At 40.9% G+C, this 20,574-nt stretch overlaps 1 protein-coding gene across 3 annotated transcripts in view; it reads right to left on the reverse strand.

Moving 5' to 3' along the window:
• The window catches only part of SIL1 (SIL1 nucleotide exchange factor), a 263,273-nt gene that overhangs the window by 65,600 nt on the left and 177,099 nt on the right, over positions 1-20,574 (reverse strand). For all 3 annotated transcript variants that reach the window (XM_059061294.2, XM_067031732.1, XM_059061298.2), the window contains 2 exons: positions 15,380-15,571; positions 9,173-9,294 (listed from right to left, as the gene is read on the reverse strand). In XM_059061294.2, the coding sequence (XP_058917277.1) occupies positions 9,173-9,294; positions 15,380-15,571 (314 nt within the window). The remainder of the gene's footprint in view (positions 1-9,172; positions 9,295-15,379; positions 15,572-20,574) is intronic.

The raw sequence follows: 20,574 nt of genomic DNA on the forward strand, positions 1-20,574 counted from the left end.
AACAGAAATATTCTGTATTATACAAAAACATTCTTAAATCTTTTCTATAACTCTACAGCACTCCACAGAATAAATTATATAATTTTATTCAATCAATTCCCTGCTGATGGACATTTGGGCTGATTCCCATCTTTGCTATTACAAATAGTGCTATAATGAATAACCTTGAGCTTACATATGTTTTTTCATATCTTTACCAGTGTATTATACAGGTAGAATTCTAGAAGTAGGAATAATATTTCAAAGGGTAAATATATGTGTGCAATTTTGTTAGATATTGCCAAATTTCCTTCTGTAAGGGTTGTACCATTTTAAAATTCTCCCACCAGTGTATGAGAGCCTATTTCCCCACAGCTTCACAAACAGAATATGCTATCGACTTTTGGACTTCTACTATCCTTATAGGTGAAAAACAGTATCTCAGTGTAGTTTTAACTGGTCTTTCTCTTCTTATGAGTGAGGCTGAGCATTTTTTCATATGGTTAAGCCATCTACATTTCTTTTATTCTGCAAACCCATTTTTCTATAGGGTTATTAATGTGCTTACTCTCTATTTTTAGGTGCTCTTTATATATATCAGAATATTAATGTTATATCTGTAATATAAGTTGCAAACATTTTTTCCAGTTTATTATTTACCGAGACTATCTTAGACTAAATTCTCAGCTTAGAGATTTTTAGGCCACAAAAAGAGTATGATTTCCAGCCCAAATGCACTCAAGGGTGAATAATTTTCTTGGAAATTTTTCTACCTTTCGTTCAAAGCCAAAATGCCTTAATACCTCCTTTCAAGTAGAAGATTTTCATTTTTCTAATTCTTCCTTTCATGGGCTCAAATTTTCATCTCCTGTCCCTCAGCTTAACGCCTGTTGGTATCAAGAGATCTTGGCCACTAGGGAACGACAAGTGTCCTGAGAACAGATATAACTTTCAGCATTCCTATCTCTAAGAATTTGTGCTTTTCATTATATTTGTCTTTGGAACTTCTCTCAATTTCTTGCAGGACTACCACACAAAGAATACATTGAGACTTCCCTGATGGCACAGTGATTAAGAATCCACCTGACAATGCAAGGGACACAGGTTAGTGCCTTGGTCTGGGAAGATCCCACATGCTGCAGAGCAACTAAGCCCATGCACCACAACTACTGAAGCCCACGTGCCTAGAGCCTATGCTCCGCAACAAGAGGAGCCACCGCAATAAGAAGCCCACGCACTGCAACGAAGAGTAGCCCCAGCTCACTGCAACTAGAGAAAGCCCGCATGTAGGAATGAAGACCCAACGCAGCCAAAAATAAATAAATAAATATTTTTAAAAAGGAATATGTTATTTATTTCCCCTTTAGTTATACAAAGCAGTGGCCCTACAGTTTCTTATCAGCTGAACTGAGGATTTAAGGAAATGTTTATATGTTACAGATCCAGCATCCTCACGTATTCTGAACCAAAAATGCAAAAATGCTTTTGGGGAAATGTAAACCTCCATTTGCTAGATACAGAAGTCTTCCGATTCTGTTTTGCTTTGTTACTTATTTTAAAATTTTAATTACAAATGTAATACACACTCACTGGAGGACAAATAAAACAAAGCAAAAAATTAAGAGCTTCCCTGCTCTTCCTGGCTTCATTCCTCCCACTGATTTCTGGTGATTTCAGCTTTTGTGCTGGACCATTTAGTTTGTACCATGAAATGCTCTAAGCAGCTATATGAAGCTTATCCTCTATAAGGTGTTCTGGGTACCACAGACCCGGGTACTAGCTTCCACTCTCAAGAAACTATTTTATTGGGAAAACAGAGGAATGAACTGGCAAACATAGAGAATTAGATGTATAAAAGAGATAGTTTAGGAGTCCAGACAACAAATGCTAATAAAGTTGAAAGGAAAGAACTTTGTGGGCTGGAGTTATGCAGGGAAGAAATTAAAGAGGAGATAGTAAATAATGAAAAAATCTGAAAGCAGCCACATAGAGGATCTGAAGGAGGCAGGGGAACATTACAGAGAGAGATTCAAAAGAAATGCAGAAGGGACAAGTTCATTAAGCAAAGTGGTGCTTCCCTCCTCAGAATGAAGCCTTGGTTTCTTCAATACTCAGGGTAGCTGGTCAGGCTTAGATCTCATTTTCCATTTGTCATTTACTGCCATTTGAAAAAAGAAACCAGACTTTGAATGCAGCTTTAAAAACTATAAGGCTATCCAACTGCCCAGGCCAACCTAGTTAATATGCTAATTAATTTATGAGACACAAAATGGTTTGAGCACCTCCCTGTCACTGGAGGAGTGTGAAAAATTAGGTCACGGAGTCAAGAGGTCAGAACTAGTCCTAGGAGTTGCACTTGATCTTTTATTCAAATTCTGGCATTTCCAAAATCTGACCTCATCCCAATCTCTAACCTTCTATTTTCTGGGCCTTCAGCTGTGGGGCGGGGTGGTGGGTAGGAGTGGGGAGTGCTGCTTCCATGGCCTAAGATTTTTAAAGGGTCAAGGTGAGGTATCTGAACCATCCACTATTACGTCATTAATAAAGACAGCATTCTCCACTCAGCCCTCATATGCTATCTGAAAAACACTTCATTTCCTAGGTATCACTTTATTCTTTCGTTGTTTCATTATCATTTCCTAGCACTCAATACTAGGTCCTGTGCTATATACTGGGGAGACAGCAAGATTAAGATAGGAAATGAATCCTATCCTCCTTGTACTGTCTAACAGGGGTTATCAGCAGGTAACAGGTAATCAAATATTTAATTGCAAATTGAGATAAGTGCTATGAAGAAGCAAGGGTATTTAGGTGTTTTTTCTTTTAACATCTTCATTGGAGTAATTGCTTTACAATGGTGTGTTAGTTTCTGCTTTTTAACAAAGTGAATCAGCTATATGTATACATACATCCCCATATCTCCTCCCTCTTGCGTCTCCCCCCCATCCTCCTTAGAAGCAAGGGTATTTAAAAGGAATTTTAAAGATGTGAGAGAAATTTTTGAAATTTCTTAATATGAATATGTTCAGAAATAAGTAACAGAATAATGACTAACATCGTTTTTTGTTTTCTGTTTTTTTAAAAAAGACTATCTCTCACAACAAAAGTATGGAAGTAGATGGTTCCAAAACTGGTATAGTAGCTGAACTATTCATAAAGGAGCTAGTCTCCTGTCCTTTCCCCACTCTTTTATCCTCCTCAACATGTTGCCTTGTTCATCTCATCTCACTGGTCTAAGCCAGCTGTAGCTCCAACAACTGTAATCAGGCAGAAAGAAGTGGACAAGGTCTCTTTACTATCTTTCTTGTTATAAGAGAACAAAATCCTTCTCAGAAGCTTTCCCAGCAAAGCTTTCCCATCTCTTTATGTCTCATTGGTCAGAGCTGGGTCACATGCTTATCTCTAAATCAATCTACATCCACAGAAAATGGGATTACCATGTTTGGTTTAGACTATTCAGGGCTCATTTCCTAGCATTGGGAGAGGGAGTCCCCTCCCTAAATATGCTGCTGCCCTCACAATATCAAGGTTCCTTAAAATAGATTTATAAAAGGGAAATCTTTGTTTAGTAGACAACAATCATGAAAATAAAAATCCATAGGACTCAGTGACCAAGTAAACAACTAAACAGAGAGAAAGAAGACTCATATATCACTCCAAAGTTTCAAGTTTTGGTAATGAAGACTATCATATGGCCAAGAATAGATAAAAAGAGAAAGTGGAAGAAAAACCTAGTTTATGAGACAGGCAAAATGAATCTCACTTTCTTCTCCTTGAGTTTGAGGGGCAATGACACAGTCTGGTAGAAATGGAGGAAAGGACCTGAGGAGAAAGACTGGACTTAGACATTGGAGTCATCCCCAATGAGGTAGAATTTGAAACCATGGGAATAGGTAGGACCATTGGTGAAGAAAATGAAGAGACAGTAAGGACAAGGCCATAATAATCTTGGTGAATTAGGAGATAGATGATGATGATTAGAAGATAGAAGATGATGTTCCCATAAAAAGAAAAGGGAAAGGAGTAATTAATTACAGACATCCAAGACCAAGGGACTACAATCACATGGCAGCCAAGAAGTAAATTTCCAAAGCAGTGGTCGAAATTGTTAAACGTTATGGAGATATCAGTAATGCAAAAATACTATTGAAAAATTTCAGGGATGGTATCTCATGTGCACTTATTTGGATCCCTTTTTGTCTACTCTTCCAAGAAGTTTGGAAGGGAAGGATGGCAGGGGTCAGTGGATAAGTAAATGAGAACATCTGTGGGCTAAGAGGAAGGAGCCTAGAGAGTGGCAAGAGAGTGAGGAACACTGATGGCGAAGGGGAGAACAGGAGGGTATGCAGAGGTTGGAGATCAACACAAGTATAAAAACCACATTTAAGAGGAGAGATGAAAATGTGAAGACATGATGGAGGTGGGCAGAGAACATGAAATGTTGGGGAAAAAAGGGAAACAAGTTTCGAGATATCTAGTGGATGAGAGCAGTAAAGGTAAAGGTCAATGGAATTAAGAATGCTGATCCCCAGCAAACTCACAAAAGCCATCAGGAAAGACAGAAGATACAGATGAGCACTGAAATTCACTGGGATGGCAGGAAAGAAATCTGGAAACTGGAGGCCAACCGATGGAAATAGGACACAATGATTTGACACTGGCCAAATGGTAAAAATTAATTAGTAAAATATCAGTGTGAAGAGTACAACAGATAAAACTAGAGAACCAACGAAGCATGGGGTGACAGGGTGAAGGTCAGCAGTGGGGTAAACATTCATTTTATAAAGAGATGTATGTAACTCAATATTTCCTAAGGAAGTTCCAATGAAGATGTCGAAGACAGGGTAGAATGTAATCCTGTTCCAGGGATCCATCATAAGAGGCCATAATCACACTATGACTGATAGCACATGTACCTCCCCTTTCTGTACTAGGCATAGGTTCATGACACACTGCAAACTACAGACAGTTCAAACAAAAGGACTGCGTACATTGAGCATTTACAAGCCTATGTAATTGCATAATAATTCATACATATGCATATAAGAATGTGAGTTATTAAAGATGGATAGAGAACACCAAAAGTGACTGAGGGAGGGTCATGAGAACAGCAAAAGCCAGTGATCCCTGGGGAGGGGAGGAGGGAGGGAGAGGGAAGGAGAAAGGAAAGATGAAGATGCCAAAGGCATCAGACTCCTACCTCCCTATCTTTACATATCTTTTTTTGTTGTTTTTTTGTTGGCAGTACGTGGGCCCCTCACTGTTGTGGCCTCTCCCTTTGTGGAGCACAGGCTCCGGATGTGCAGGCTCAGCGGCCATGGCTCAAGGGCCCAGCCGCTCCGCGGCATGTGGGATCTTCCCGGACCGGGGCACGAACCCGTGTCCCCTGCATCGGCAGGCGGACCCTCAACCACTGCGCCACCAGGGAAGCCCTACATATCTTCTTATGCAAGAGCCTGACCTGCCTTGCATATGGGCAACAAAAACATGGGCAGCAGAAAATGAATGTGTGTGTGACCCATAATGAGTGTGAATAATATTTTTAAAAGGGAACAAACTATTTCAGTGGCCATGTAACACTGAGTGGCCACGTCAATTACATTTATGTCAACTCTTTCTTCTTGATCTTGGATTAATTGCTTCACATTTAACACCACGGAAGAGATCTCTCCATCCACAGAATGTATGTGGAGGCCTGATGTTAGCAATTACCCCAGGTAGGCAAATAAATACCCTCATGAAGCAGCAAGGTTAACACCAAGAGATATATGTGGTAGAATGCAAGCTCTTAATAAAGGAGAAAATGAGGAAGACACAGGTCTGCACAAAAGAAAAAGAATTGCCTTATAGTGAAAACTCAGAGTAAAAAGGACACACGATGAACATGATGATATACCCCACATCACTGACAGGTACTTTATAAGCATTTTCATAGGACTTATTGTATATTATGTTCTTTCATATTCATTCAGTCTTATGAAAAGCAGAGGAAACCTATTATTGCTTCTAGCTAACAAATGAAAAAGGTGAGGCTTAGAAAGGTGAAAATCCCTTGCCCATATGCAAACAACCAGGAAATGATAGAGACTGGACTTGAACCTAGATTTTCTGACTCTAGGTACAGTGGTCTACCTAGTCCTCCCAAACAGTCAAACATCTGGACTGACTGAGCAATATTCTTGCTCATCAGCAGAAAACTGGAAGGAATGACTTCTAAACAAGTTCCCCAAATCGTGAGACTCCATGATGCCAATGTGCTCACTACCCCTTTGAATGCCCTCTTGACAAAGAAAAAACTCACACGATCACTTTGTACATGCACATATGCATGCATGCATGCTATGTTTGTGCACACCTGCATGCTGAGGACAGGTAGGGAGCTGCAGAACCAATACTTAGGACATCAAGAATAAATAATGAATATCAGACTAGACCACTGAAACCTGCCTCTCTGCATAGAAATATTTTTAGCTTGCATCAAGTTCCTCTTTGCATAAAACACTGACATTTTCATTATGTTCAGGAGTCCGCTGTTAGCTTCCAAAAGCTCTGGCACTATACCATGCTGTCACTGTAACTGCCCTCCAGTGAGCCATCAAAATCCTGACTAGAACACTTTTGAATACAGCAGTTTTCTGCCACCAAAACACTAAATTGCAATATTTTATATTTATCTCTATTTAAGTTTTAGTGATGCCACATAAATGTTAACACGGTCTTACACTAATACAATCACGAAAAAGTCTTAATAACACCACATATTGGCACAGAACCCAGATGAGTTATGGCTTGCTAAGCAGGCCCAAAGCATGCTTCTCAAGTCACTTAGTCCCCCTTAACTAAGATGTGACATCAAGACGTTTCCCCCATGAAATGTGTTTCTGGAAGCAATGGCAAAGTATACATAGAATCATTTGTTCACATTCAAAGTAGAAAGAAAGTACTTGGGATTACAGAAAAGATTACCCAAAAGGGTCTGGGGGAGAGGTTAATAACGTTTGAATCAATTATTTTATGGAGTGAGAAACAAAAAGTGAGCCTCAGTAAGTTCTCAAGCCTCTGAAGCCTTATGAGGATAAGGACCTTAACTTTTCCAGGGCTGAAATCACAGCTACCAATGACAAATTCACATATTCTTCACCTTTCCAGTAGGTGCACAGGCAGTGATATCCCTGCCTGGCTCTGGTAAATCAGAGCAAGGGAGATATGCCCTGGAGTCCACAGGACAACCAGGGGTTGAAGATGAGGCAGGTAAGCAATAAGGGAAACAAAGGCCTGCAGTGCCCTCAACCTCTCCCCATGGAACAATTCTTCCAGCCTTCCTAGTTTTGCCCCTCAATTTACTAAGAAAAGATGCTTAAGTCTTTGAGAATGAGAGGGCATCAGACCGATACTCTGATTAAATAAAGATAAGCAGAGATGAGAGGCAAAGGAAATCTTTTCAAAACAAAGATTCCTGTCCATCAACAGAGGAATGGATAAAGTAGATGTGGTACATATATACAATGGAATATTACTCAGCCATAGAAAGGAACAAAATTGGGTCATCTGCAGACGTGGCTGGACCTAGAGACTGTCATACAGAGTGAAGTAAGTCAGAAGGAGAAAAACAAATATTGTATATTAACGTATATATGTGGAATCTAGAAAAATGGTATAGATGATCTTATTTGCAAAGCAGAAACAGAGACACAGTCGTAGAGAACAAATATATGGATAACAAAGGGGAAGGGGGGGTTAGAGGAATTGGGAGATTGAGATTGACATATATATACTACTGATACTATGTATAAAATAGATAACTAATGAGAACCTACTGTATAGCACAGGGAACTCTACTCAGTGCTCTGTGGTGACCTAATAGGAAGGAAATCCAAAAAAGAGGGGATATATATATGTATAGCTGATTCATTTTGCTGTACAGTAGAAACTAATAAAACATTGTAAAGTAACCATAGTCCAATAAAAATTAATTTTAATAAAAGATTCTAATGGAAAAATGTTCAGAATAGCCTTTTTCCTACATCACCACAATCCCTGCATGCAAGCAAGGCAACACTTAATAGGAACCACACGTGCCCTTAAAGCAAGAATCAGAATACTGGTTCCTGTTGTAGAGGAACAAATGGTCCTAGGAACAGATTTTCAAAAACAGAAGGAACTATAACTCCAATGGACCAACTACAGCTTGAAGACATCTTGACTTTTTTAGGATGAGTATAATGAGGAGGTGCTCAAATCTCTTTCTGCATCCACTCTTTAGAGATGTTCATTTCTCTTGCCTGATCAGTCTCCTAGCATAAGCCAGGCTAACTGAAATTTAAACAACTCCCAATCCAGACAGTGTGAAAATCTGACTGCATGTTGATTGGTTCCAGGCAACTAGAGGAAGACACATTTCCCCCCAAAAGGTCCTCCTTGGTCAGGTTCATCATTTATTCATCACCAGAGTAGCTTTACTGCCAAAAGGATCAGCTCTTGGAGTTCATTCCCCTTCCTCTCAACTACCTATGGTTGGTCTAACTTCTAACGAGCTTTGAATAAAACAGAGAATGTGACCTAAAATATGTTATTAAATGTCCATACAGGGCTTCCCTGGTGGCGCACTGGTTGAGAATCCACCTGCCAATGCAGGGGACATGGGTTCGATCCCTGGTCCGGGAAGATCCCACATGCCACGGAGCAACTAAGCCTGTGTGCCACAACTACTGAGCCTGTGCTCTAGAGCCCGTGAGCCACAACTATTGAGCTTGCATGCCACAACTACTGAAGCCCACGTGCCTAGAGCCTGTGCTCCACAACCAGAGAAGTCACCGCAATGAGAAGCCCGCTCACTGCAACGAAGAGTAGCCCCCGCTAGCCGCAACTAGAGAAAGCCCGCGCACAGCAACAAAGACCCAACACAGCCAAAAATAAATAAATAATTTTTTTTTAAAGTCCATACATATAAGATGAGGGGGAACCAAGAGTCACAGATGGTGACAACATGGGTGAAAATTCTTATCTACTTGGAATAAGGGCAGAATCAAATTCTTACTCTAGTTTCAATGGGATTACACTAAACTGTGGATAGAGATGTGCATGAGTTCAAATGTAACCTTCTTCCAGGCCAGTCAGGCCAAGAGTAAAGCTAGACTTCACCTGAAGGGTCCAAAGGATCCTGGCCAATGGGATGTCCATCCATGCTGCTCACCTGGAAAAGGCAGCCCCCAGCACAAACGCAGCATACTCTTTCAGCAGGGGTTCTGTGCTGTTCAGCCCGTTGATCACCACTTGAAGGCCACCGAAGGAAAGCAGGTCCTGTGCATTATCCATCTGCAACAGAGGCACTGCTTAGTACAGTACAGACATCAAGGAAAGAAGAGCCTTTCTTTTGGTGACTATTGAAGAACAAACTAAAAAATCAAGTAAAAAGTGTCGGTGGCCTTTCTAATTAGGAAAGGGTTTGTAAAAACAAACTAAATTTTTAAATAATCTTAAATTTAAGAATTCCTAATTCACCTAACATGATTTATGAGCACCTGTGTGGGAACTGGCAGAAATGGTACCTAGCAATTGCTTATGCCAAACATGTCCTGGAAAATTCTAATACCGTAATGAGTCACAAGCTTACTCGTAATGTACAAGCTGTTAACACAAAGATCTGGCGTCATCAGCACTAGTAAATGGCACTATGCTTCCTGTTGGTGTCCAGCCTCAATGGGGACAGTGGAGGCAGCAGACACTTTTTAAAAAGCTGATTTTTAATTAGAAATCAGGGACTGTAATAGGAACTCTGTTGCAGGGAAAGGGCTGGAAAAGTGCTAGGAGAAGAAAAACAATAGTATGCTTCTCTTCCCTCTTCTTCACTTTATAGTCTAAGGTTGACTGAATCTGAGGACACTCATGATAAATCTGCACAAAAGTCTCTCTCTCAAAAGCTTTAGCCTAGGTCTGTGCTACTCACTAGTGGCTATTATTGGACAGTGCAGAACATTTCTACCATCCCATAAAGTTCCTTCAGACAACACTGGTCTAGGCTATACTTAAGGTCCAAAGCCCCAAGTCCAGACTCTGTCTCTTCTATTCTATAGGGAATCTCATTCCCCAAGCTTCATTGGTATCCTGGAACAAGAAGACTCAACTTCCTCAGAAAGGTCACTGGATCCTGTTTTCCCCATGCAGTAGCTACAGTCTTCCTTGAAAATATCTCTGTTGCTATAAAAGCTGTCTCTTGTCTACATGCTGATCCCACTCTACAAATCATCAGGAAAACTCAGGAAACTAGAGCCCAACAACAATGTAACTACTACCCACCTTTTTCCTCCAGATGTCACTGAGCCCTTTCCTACCTGACTGTATCTTTCCAAACTGGAAGATGGCTGTAACAGAGAAATCCAGTTTGAAGGGCTGTATTTGACTCTGCCTATGATTTTGGAGAGGCCTAGCCCATTTTTACCACTTAGAAGATCATTCTTATACTCAACCACAAGAGCAGGGGTTTTTGTCTTTCTGTCCACTGGTATAGGTCCAGTGATTAAAAGTGTAAGCATATAGTTAAATGTTCAATAAATCATCATTAAACCAATGAATAAATTTGATCAGAAAAAGATGTTACTGAAATAAACTCCACTGTGAGTAAAAAAAGGCAATCTGGTGTATGTGTGTCAACAAAATGAATGGGTCACTTGTACCACAAACCTAAAGAGATGGCCAATCCAGGGCCATGAAGTAAGTATGGAGTCTGCTCTGTCAAAAGGTCCCCAAGCCAGGGTTGGCATTTGTCTGCTCTAATATGTCTTTATGAAGAGGAATGATTTACTAGGCCATAGCCAGCTAACTAGGAAGACTCAGAGCTGGGTGCTTTGCTGACATAAGCACAAATAATACAGGACTTCCCTGGTGGTCCAGTGGTTAAGAATCCGCCTTCCAATGCAGGGGAGACAGGTTTGATTCCTGGTTGGGGAACTAAGATCCCACATGCCGCGGGGCAACTAAGCCCACATGCACCGCAACTACTGAGCCCCTGCACCACAACTAGAGAGAAGCCCCCACACCGCAACAAAAGACCCCTCATGCTGCAACTAAGACCCAATGCAGCCAAAAAAATAATAAGTAAATAAATAAATAATACTTACTGAGTCTTCCTTCCTCACATACTCTGATTTTAAAATCTAAGAATCCACTACCTCTCCTTTGATCTTCCTTCCTCCAAGTTTTCTAAATATAAAACTCTGGCTCAGAGTCCTATAATTTCATGCCTGAGATGGCTACTTATCAAGACTGGTATGAGTCCCTAGCAGAGCAAAGCAACACAGCCCAGAGTCACAGAGGTTCTATTCTAGATTCAGTTTATCTTCATTACTACAAAGATAATCCAGGGTATTATAAATGCTGACATTTATATAAGCACTTCAGCCTTTTCAAGATGTTTTCTCATTTGTTATTTCACTGGAGACAAGGAAGAAAAGAGTCACTCTGCCTACTGCACACCCAAGCTCCAAAATCTGGACCCTGCCCAGTATCACACAGGAGAAGGCATGACCAGAGCCTGGGTCTGGGGCCAGAACTTTTCCCAGGCTGCCCTCAGGATTGAGTGGGACAGGTGGAAAGGAGCTCAAGGTAGAAGCAGGGAGCACATAAGGAAGGAGGCAGTAGGGAACTGTGCCAACACTCAGGCGGGAAAAAGGGAACCAGAAAACTAACAAGACAATTAGAGAACCAAGAGAATAAAGAAAGGGAGAAATGATGGTAAATAACTGAGGAGTCACATGGGGGAAGGAAAATACACCACCCCAGGGTGGATAGGGCAGACAGTGGCTGTTCCTCATAAATAATTCACACACTGTTTCCATATACATGGTTTTGCTTTTCACAAATCTTGTTTAATAATTCAAACACGGCTGTGAGGAATCCTTGGGCAGATCCACTTTGGGTCCTTGAAGCCCAGGGCTCCTCAAAACCACCAATGAGTAAGTCTAGAATAGAAGTGGACTAAGTAAGTTCCTGGCAAGAAGAGTCCTATCTTCCTCAAAGCTAGTACTATATCACCCTAGTTCCCCATCGCAACTGGAATTTGAGGCCGAGCTATGTCTTCTTTAATCCCCTGGTGAAATCACTACTGCAGGAAGCCCGACATACCAGCCCAAACCACCTTATCCATATTTCTACTCAAAAGACCAATCACCCAAAACACTTATGACTCTTCTGCCAACAGATCAAGTTTGGTCTACACGCGGGGACTGGTTCCTGGACTGACCACAGGCTAAGTTTGGTGATGTCCAAGAAACTGTTAATCCCACCCAGTGACCCATGAAAGCAGAATGGGTTATCAACCTAGAGATGACACTGCAGGGTGACCAAAGAACCTGCAAGGGAAATAAAATTTGTTAGGGCCCTGCTAGCCTCCTGTGTACTCACTCCCCCTAGGTAAGATAAGCTCTTATAAAAGGTCATTTTGGCCTTTTATGCTGCAACTAAAGAGCCTGAAGCCTGATACCTAAAGATCCATCCAAGTATGTTAAGATGAGAAAAAATAAAAGCTGTCAACATCAGAGCAGGACTGAGTTAGCCAATAACCCCTAGGATCCTTAATCCTTTAAATATCTATAATGGAAAAGCTGTTGGAATTTTGTTTTTTACCCTGGAGAGAAAGACTGGAAAGAGGAAAGAGAACCCAGGTCCATTTTCTTATCTAAAAGGACCTGATATTTGAGGCCTGAGAAAGAGTTATGAGCACAGAGAGATGAAGAGGCCACCCCATAATTCCTACAGATACAGTACACACTCATCCTCTCTCAACACAAAGGCTGGCAAAATCCTAAAGAAAGAATGTCTTTCAGCCTAGTTTATAGAGAACAAGGATGCTGTCGTGCGTGGGAGGACGCTGAAGATCTATGTCTTGATGAAGATCTCAAACAAGCCTTTGATTATGATTACACAGCCTTCCCAGGCCACCATCGCCCCTAGTCTGGATTACTGCAACAGCCTCCTATCTGGTTTTCCTGCTTCTACCCATGCCCTTGGCCTACAGACTAATTCTCAACACACAGCCGAGGGATCCTTTAAAAGTAAGTCAGATCAAATGCTTCTTCTGCTCAACATCCTCCAAACAGTGTCTGTCCAATTTCATTCTTTTCCACGGCCTACAAGGTGCTCCATGATCTCCCTTCCCTTATCTCTCCAAGTTTTACCTACTTCCCTCCCGCTTCTCCTAGCTCCCGCCACATTATTGTTCCCCAAACACACTAGACATGCTCCCACTTTAAGGATTCGGTACTTGCTGCTGCTCCTGTCTGAAATCTTCCTTCCCAACACTGCCAATCCTTATCCTGCTCTACTTTTTATTTTTCAATAGTATCTATCACCTTCAAACATATTATATATAATTTACTTGTTAGTTATGTTTGTTGTCTATCTGCCTCTTCTAGAAGGTAAGCTCCAATTTTGCTCACAATTGTATCTTAAGTGACTGGAACAGTGCCTGGAACTTAACAGCCATGCAATAAATTAACTTATTCAATAAGTGCATGACCTCTCTTGGCTCCTTCCACTTAGATCCACCTATTCTCCTCTGAGCTTCATTCAGATGGCACCAGTATCCTGTGAGTAGCCAAAAGGTTTACAGCACAGAGTTTAGGGTCAGTCAGATCTTGTTGCAAATCCCAGCTCTACACTCACTAACTGACTGACCTTGGGCAATCACAAATGTGACCTGTGCTTTATTTGCCTCAGTTATAAAATGGGATTAACAGTAGTACTCCAAAGACAGGTAGGAAGTCAATGAATTAATGTGTACAAGGCACTTGAATATGTGCCTAGTATATGATAATGCTCAATAAACATTAACTATTACAATTATGGCACAACTCTTATCAGTCATTTCCCTGCTTCAAACTCCCCAATGGTTCTTAGGATCAAGGATAAAATCATGGAGGGCTTCCCTGGTGGCGCAGAGGTTGAGAGTCCGCCTGCCGATGCAGGGGACACGGGTTCGTGCCCCAGTCTGGGAAGATCCCACATGCCGCGGAGCGGCTAGGCCCATGAGCCATGGCCGCTGAGCCTGCGCATCTGGAGCCTGTGCTCCACAACGGGAGAGGCCACAAAAGTGAGAGGCCCGCGTACCGAAAAAAAAAAAAAAAATCATGAAGAGCATGATTTTCCACACCTCACCTCTCTGACTCCCTAACCTTTCCACTTTATTTATGCCACCCCACCCGCTGGTCTCTGTGCTCCAATCACTCCAGTCTTTTCCAGGTCCTCAATCTCACCAAGTTCTTCTCTGACTCAGAATTTTTGCTCATGCTGTTTCCTCTGCCTCTAATGCTCTAATACAATGGGGCAAACTTTTCCTGAAGGGCTTTATAGTACACATTTTTGGCTTTGTGAGCCATGTGGCTCACAACCACTTGACTCTGCCACTGTAGCAGTAAAACAGTCAAAAGCAATAAAACAACACACAAACAAATAGATGTGACTGTGTTCCAATAAAACTTTGTTCACAAAAGTGGGCCATAGTTTGCCACCCCCAGCTCCAATCTCCCCTCTTTGCCTAGTCAACCCCTAATCATCTTTTAAAGCTCAGCCTAAATGTCACAACTTCAGAGAAGGCTTCCCCAGTGTCCCTGACTAGGCTAAGTTCCGCTCTGGAGGAGGGGAACTTACATTCCCCTCACATTACCCTCTAGAGCCCTTATCGCAGTCTTAAATTATCTCATTATTAAATTGTTAATTTTTTCATTGTTCAACTGTTCATTATTTAATCACTCCCACTTCCAGACTATAAGCTACATGGAACAAGTACCACATCTATTTTACCTCTGCTGTATCCTCAGTGTTGAAAAATTAAATGAAGTAACACTCCAAATGAAAAAGAGCTTGGCTCTGGTCTGTAAGAAGATATCTTACTATAACAGATATTGGCCTAGATTAAAAATTCTATATACCAGGCTTCCCTGGTGGCACAGTGTTAAGAATCTGCCTGCTAATGCAGGGAACATGGGTTCGAGCCCTGATCCAGCAAGATCCCACATGCTGCAGAGTAACTAGGCCCGGACACCACAACTACTGAGCCTGCGCTCTAGAGCCTGCATTCTAGAGCCCGCAAGCAACAACTGCTGAAGCCTGTGCACCTAGAGCCCATGCTCCGCAACAAGAGAAGCCACTGCAATGAGAAGCCCGCACACTGCAACGAAGAGTAGCCTCCACTCACCACAAATAGACAAAGCCCATGCAGCAACGAAGACCCCACACAGCCAAAAATAAATAAATAAATAAATAAATAATTTTTTTTAAAAAATGCTGTATACCTTGAGAGAGAAGGAAAGATGGTGACAATATTTTCGTAGGGCCTTGGGCAGGGGGTGTTATTTTTTGGAGCTGTTAGTTAAAAATCAGACTGACAGACAATGAAATATAATACCTGATGGACATAATATTCAAGATCAAAGAGTGCCGCAATCTTCTCTTCCAGGCTGGAGTTGGAACTATTGAACTTGTCGATCAGTCGTGCCATGATCTGCATGTCAGTCTCAATGACAACATTCAGCTCCTCAAAGTCCTTCTTCAGCTCCTCAATGGGACGGAACAGCTGTTTAACTTTGGCCTGCCTTGCCTAAGGAGAATAGCAAAGAGATGGTTAACCCTCGATTGAAGACATCTCCCCAAGACTCCTGTGGTCTACCATGGATGCCCATCCTCAAAGAACTGCTGCTCTAGGAGGCAATCTTCTTTAATCTGTACTATCAAAAGTCCTGATACTTTCCAAGATGCCCAGAGAAGAGACAGCCCTCAGAGTCTACCCATGTAGCCCTCTGCCCCAAGAACACACTCAAGATTTTCCAAGGTTCACCTATCTCAGTATGCCTTCCAATGTTCGGAAGAATGTCAAGTCTTCTTGTAATCACTGAGGTCAGGGGAAGCAATGCAAGCTCACCCTCCAACCCCTAACCTCACACAGGAAAGCTGAGGTCTAAGGTGGAATAATCCACACCTTGGTTCTCTTTCTTCTACAATCATAGAATATCTTTGCTTTGCCCCTGCCCCATCCAGCAACATTTTAGGGAAACCCGGATGGAGGAAACTGTGGGTAAAGAGCTGTCAGAGTGGGAGCAATTTGCTGATGAAAATTAAATCTCTGTCATTACTGTCAATCTAACTACAGGTGTACAATTTGTTCAACTTTTGAAGTAGCTAAATTACTGTATGTACTATACTCAAGTCTCAAACAATTTTCGCTCAGTCCCTCCCCACCCCACACACATATAAAGATTTTTAAAATGAAGTTATGTTGGAGGTGAATAAGAGGCTTTAATTAGATATTTTATACATGTGACACTTTCTGTTTTCTTCCCAATTTTAGAGGATAGTGCTTATAAAGAGAGTCTGAAAGGTCACAGTGGCTTATGTCTCTATCTTCCAAGAATAATTAAAAGGCCTGAATATTTATAAAAAGCAGGATGATGAGCAGCTGTCAGCTCCAAATTGCTCATCTCTTACCTATGGGTTTTCTCTCCAGTTACAAGGACTCCATAGAAACACCAACCAAAGAAATGAATCAGTCTCTCTCAAAAAAAAAAAAACACCAAGCTCCTAGCAGAGCAATCACATCTATGCGATGCCATATTCTTCTCCTTTAGGCTAAATAGTGAAATGCTCTCCTTACACCCAGCTAGAGGACTCTGGGTGGCTGCCAAAGGCCAGGCAAAGAGGTCTAGGAAAGCTGAGTCACTGCCTAGAGCTGTGGGATGACCGAAAAGCGAGCAGGATAAGAAACTAGTCACCTCCGCCTCACAAAAATGATGCATGCCTGGCCCTTGGGAAGGCCTTTAACAAAACAAAACTTTTAATTTTGCAGTAATTATAAACTCAAAGGAAATTACAAAAATAATACACAGATTACTATATAACCTTCATTCAGCTTCCTCCAATGGTAACATCTTATGCAATAACAGCACAATGTCAAAACCAAGAAAGTGACATAGGTACAATACTATTAACTAGACCACAAGCCTTATTCAGATTTCACCAGCTTTTACATGTACACATTTGCATGTATGTGTGTGCATCATTCTCTACAATTTTATCTAATATACAGATTCATAACAGAATAATCAAGTTATAGAACTGTTCCATCACCATCAAACAACTCCACCATGGTCCTCTCTATTGTACCTCATCCTCTCATCCCTTGCCTCCTGTCCCTATGCCCTGGCAACTACTAATTTGTTCTCCATATCTATAATTCTAGCATTTGGTGAAAGCTATACAGGCAGTTACACAGTCTGTAATTTTTTGAGATTGGCCATTTTACTAAACTTAATGCACTTGAGATCTATCCAAGTTACTGTAAATATCAATGGTTTGTTTCTTTTTAATGCTGAGTAGTATTCCATTGTATAGATGTACAGTTTGTTTAAACATTCACCTGTTGAAGAATGTTTGTTTCCAGGTTTGGAATATTATGAATAAAACCGCATGAACATTGTATAAAGGTTTCTTTTTTTTTTTTTTTTGCGGTATGCGGGCCTCTCACTGTTGTGGCCTCTCCCGTTGCGGAGCACAGGCTCCGGACGCGCAGGCCTAGCGGCCATGGCTCACGGGCTTAGTTGCTCCGCGGCATGTGGGATCTTCCCGGACCAGGGCACGAACCCGTGTCTCCTGCATCGGCAGGCGGATTCTCAACCACTGCGCCACCAGGGAAGCCCTGTATAAAGGTTTCTTAAAAAATAAACTTGGGCTTCCCTGGTGGCACAGTGGTTAAGAATCTGCCTGCCAATGCAGGGGACATGGGTTCAATCCCTGGCCCGGGAAGATCCTACATGCCGCAGAGCAACTAAGCCCGTGTGCCACAACTACTGAGCCTGAGCTCTACAGCCCGTGAGCCACAACTAGTGAGCCCGCGTGCCACAACTACTGAATCCCACGCGCCTAGAGCCCATGCTCTGCAACAAGAGAAGCCACAACAGTGAGAAGCCCGCGCACCGCAACAAAGAGTAGCTCCCACTTGCTGCAACTAGTGAAAGCCCTCACACAGTAATGAAGATCCAACACAGCCAAAAATAAAATAAAATTTAAAAAATAAACTTAAGTTCTTATTTCTCTGGGATAAATGCCCAAGAGTGCAATTGCTGGGTCATAATCATAAGCATATGTTTGGTGGTTTTATAAGAAAGAGCCCAGCTATTTTCCAGAGTAGCTGAACCATTTTATATTCCCACCAACAATGTATGAAAGATCCAGTTTCTCCACAACCTCACTAGTATTTAGTATTATCATTTAATAGTAATAGATACTGCTATCTATTACTATCTATCTAATAGATAGTATTATCATTAAATAGTAATAGATGTATAGTGATATTTCATGGTGAATTTAATTTGCATATCTCTAACATCTAATGACATTAAACATTTTTTCATGTGCTTATTTGCCATCTACATATCCTCTTTGGTGAAATGTTTGTTCATGTCCTCTTCCCATTTTCAAATTGTTTGTTGGTTTTTACTGTTGAGTTTTGAGGGTTCTTTATATGTTCTAGATAGATACAAGTCTTTTATCAGATAGACAGTCCTTGCTTTGTACAGATTTGATACGTACCAATTTCAACTACAGTTTAAATAATACTAGTCTTCCAACATGACTCAAACTTCAGTTGCCATCATATATTTAACTTTAATTGCATTCAGTATCAACTTTGTTGCTAGCTCTTCAGTCCATAAATCACTATGTAAATAACATAATGCCAATCATGAACAGTGGCTGATCACATTATTTATTTCAAAATCTGACAGTGAACTGTCACTGTGCATCCATTATGCAGTTCACACACAGATGTCAAGTGTGTGGTTATATGGCTTCCTCATCCCCCAAGGATAAACCCATGTAACATTTCATTAAAATGGATAATCAAAAGAGAGAACTGATCAACAAAGTTGAAAGCACAGCAAAGAAACAAAAAGTGGTAACTCTGGCAGTTGAACATACATTATTAAACATACACGGAATTACAGATGATGTCATAATTTTTGCTACAACTACCAAACATAATTTTAAAACTTCAAGAGATGGATAGTCTATTATAGTTTCCCTTACTTTTATTCACTTCACTGTTTTCTTCCCAATGGTCCATGTTTTCTTTTGTTATTATTTCCTTTCTCTTTGAAAAATATTCTTTAGTCATTCTTTTAGGTAGGTCTGCTGGTGATAAATTCTTTTAACTTTCTTTTGTGCGAGTGTGTCTTGATTTTCTCCCTGACACTCCTGAAGGAGATTTTCATTGGCTACAGAATTCTGAGTGAACAATTTGTTTTTTTCAGCACTTGAAAAATATGCCACATATTTTTGGCCTCTGTGATCTCAGATGAAAAAGATGCTGTCATTCAATCATTATTCCCTATTGATAGTATGTGGTTTCTGTCTTGCTGCTTTCCAGATTTTTTTTCTGTCTTTAGTTATCAGAAGGTTGACTGTGATGTGTCATGGTATTGATTTCTTTGAATTTGTCCTATTTAGAATTGACTCAGCTTCATGAATCTGTGGGTTTATATCTTTCACCAATTGGGGGAGTTTTCCATCTTTATTTCTTTGATTATTTTCTCAGCCCAATATTCTTTCTCCTCTCCTTCTGAGACTCTGTGACACAAATCTTAGATTTTGTTATAGTCCTACAGGTCCTTAACTCTCTGTTCATTTTTTTTTCAATCTGTTTACTTAGATGACTTTATCTGTCTTTAAGTTCACTGATTCTTTTCTTTCTCATCTCTATTCTACTATTAAGCTTATCCAGATGATTATTTTTCTAACTTTCAGTTGTATTTTTCAGTTCTAAAATTCTATGCTGTTCTTTCTTATGTCTTCTATTTCTCTGCTCAGGTTATCATTTGTCTCAAGAGTGTACATAACTGCTTGAAGCATTTTGGGATAACTGCTTTAAAATTCTTGTTTGATAATACCAACTCCTGGGTCATCTTACTGTTGGCATTAGTTAATTGTCTTTCCTAATTCAAGTTTTGATTTTCCTGGTTCTTGGTATGATGAGTGATCTTTGGTATACTAGGCATTTTGAGTATTAAGTTATAAGAATCTGAATTCTACTGAAACTTCCTTTTCAGTAGGCAGTCACACTGTTTAGGTTTAATATGTTGGTTCTGGTCTTCTTGTACAGTTGTGACCCCAAGACAATTTAGTTTTCACAGAATTTGCAGTGTTATTTTGGTTTGCTTCCTGTGTGTGCTACCTAGAGCTAATCTAAAAACCTGGGCAGTATTCCACACTGTAGTTCCATTCTCAAATCTGCTGTGTTAATTCTGGTCGGTTTCTCTTGTGGGTTACTAGGGAGCATTCCCAGAACTTCACATGCAAAATTCATTTCTCCATCTCCCTTCCCTCCAAAATCCTACCACCACTCTCTTGTGAGAAGGAAGAGCATCACCTGCCACCGCTGGACACTCAGCATTGGGAATGGAAGCCCTTCCTTGGCCTCTACTGACATCACCTTGGAAGGGTAACTGAAGCACTGCCTCATCACTACCGATCTGAGGGTAGAAGTTCGGGCTCCTCACTTATCCCCATTAACAATGCCCCGGAGTAGAAAGCAGAATGCTGACTTACGCTGCC

This window comes from Kogia breviceps, chromosome 4 (assembly GCF_026419965.1).
Source record: "Kogia breviceps isolate mKogBre1 chromosome 4, mKogBre1 haplotype 1, whole genome shotgun sequence".
NCBI lineage: Eukaryota > Metazoa > Chordata > Mammalia > Artiodactyla > Physeteridae > Kogia > Kogia breviceps.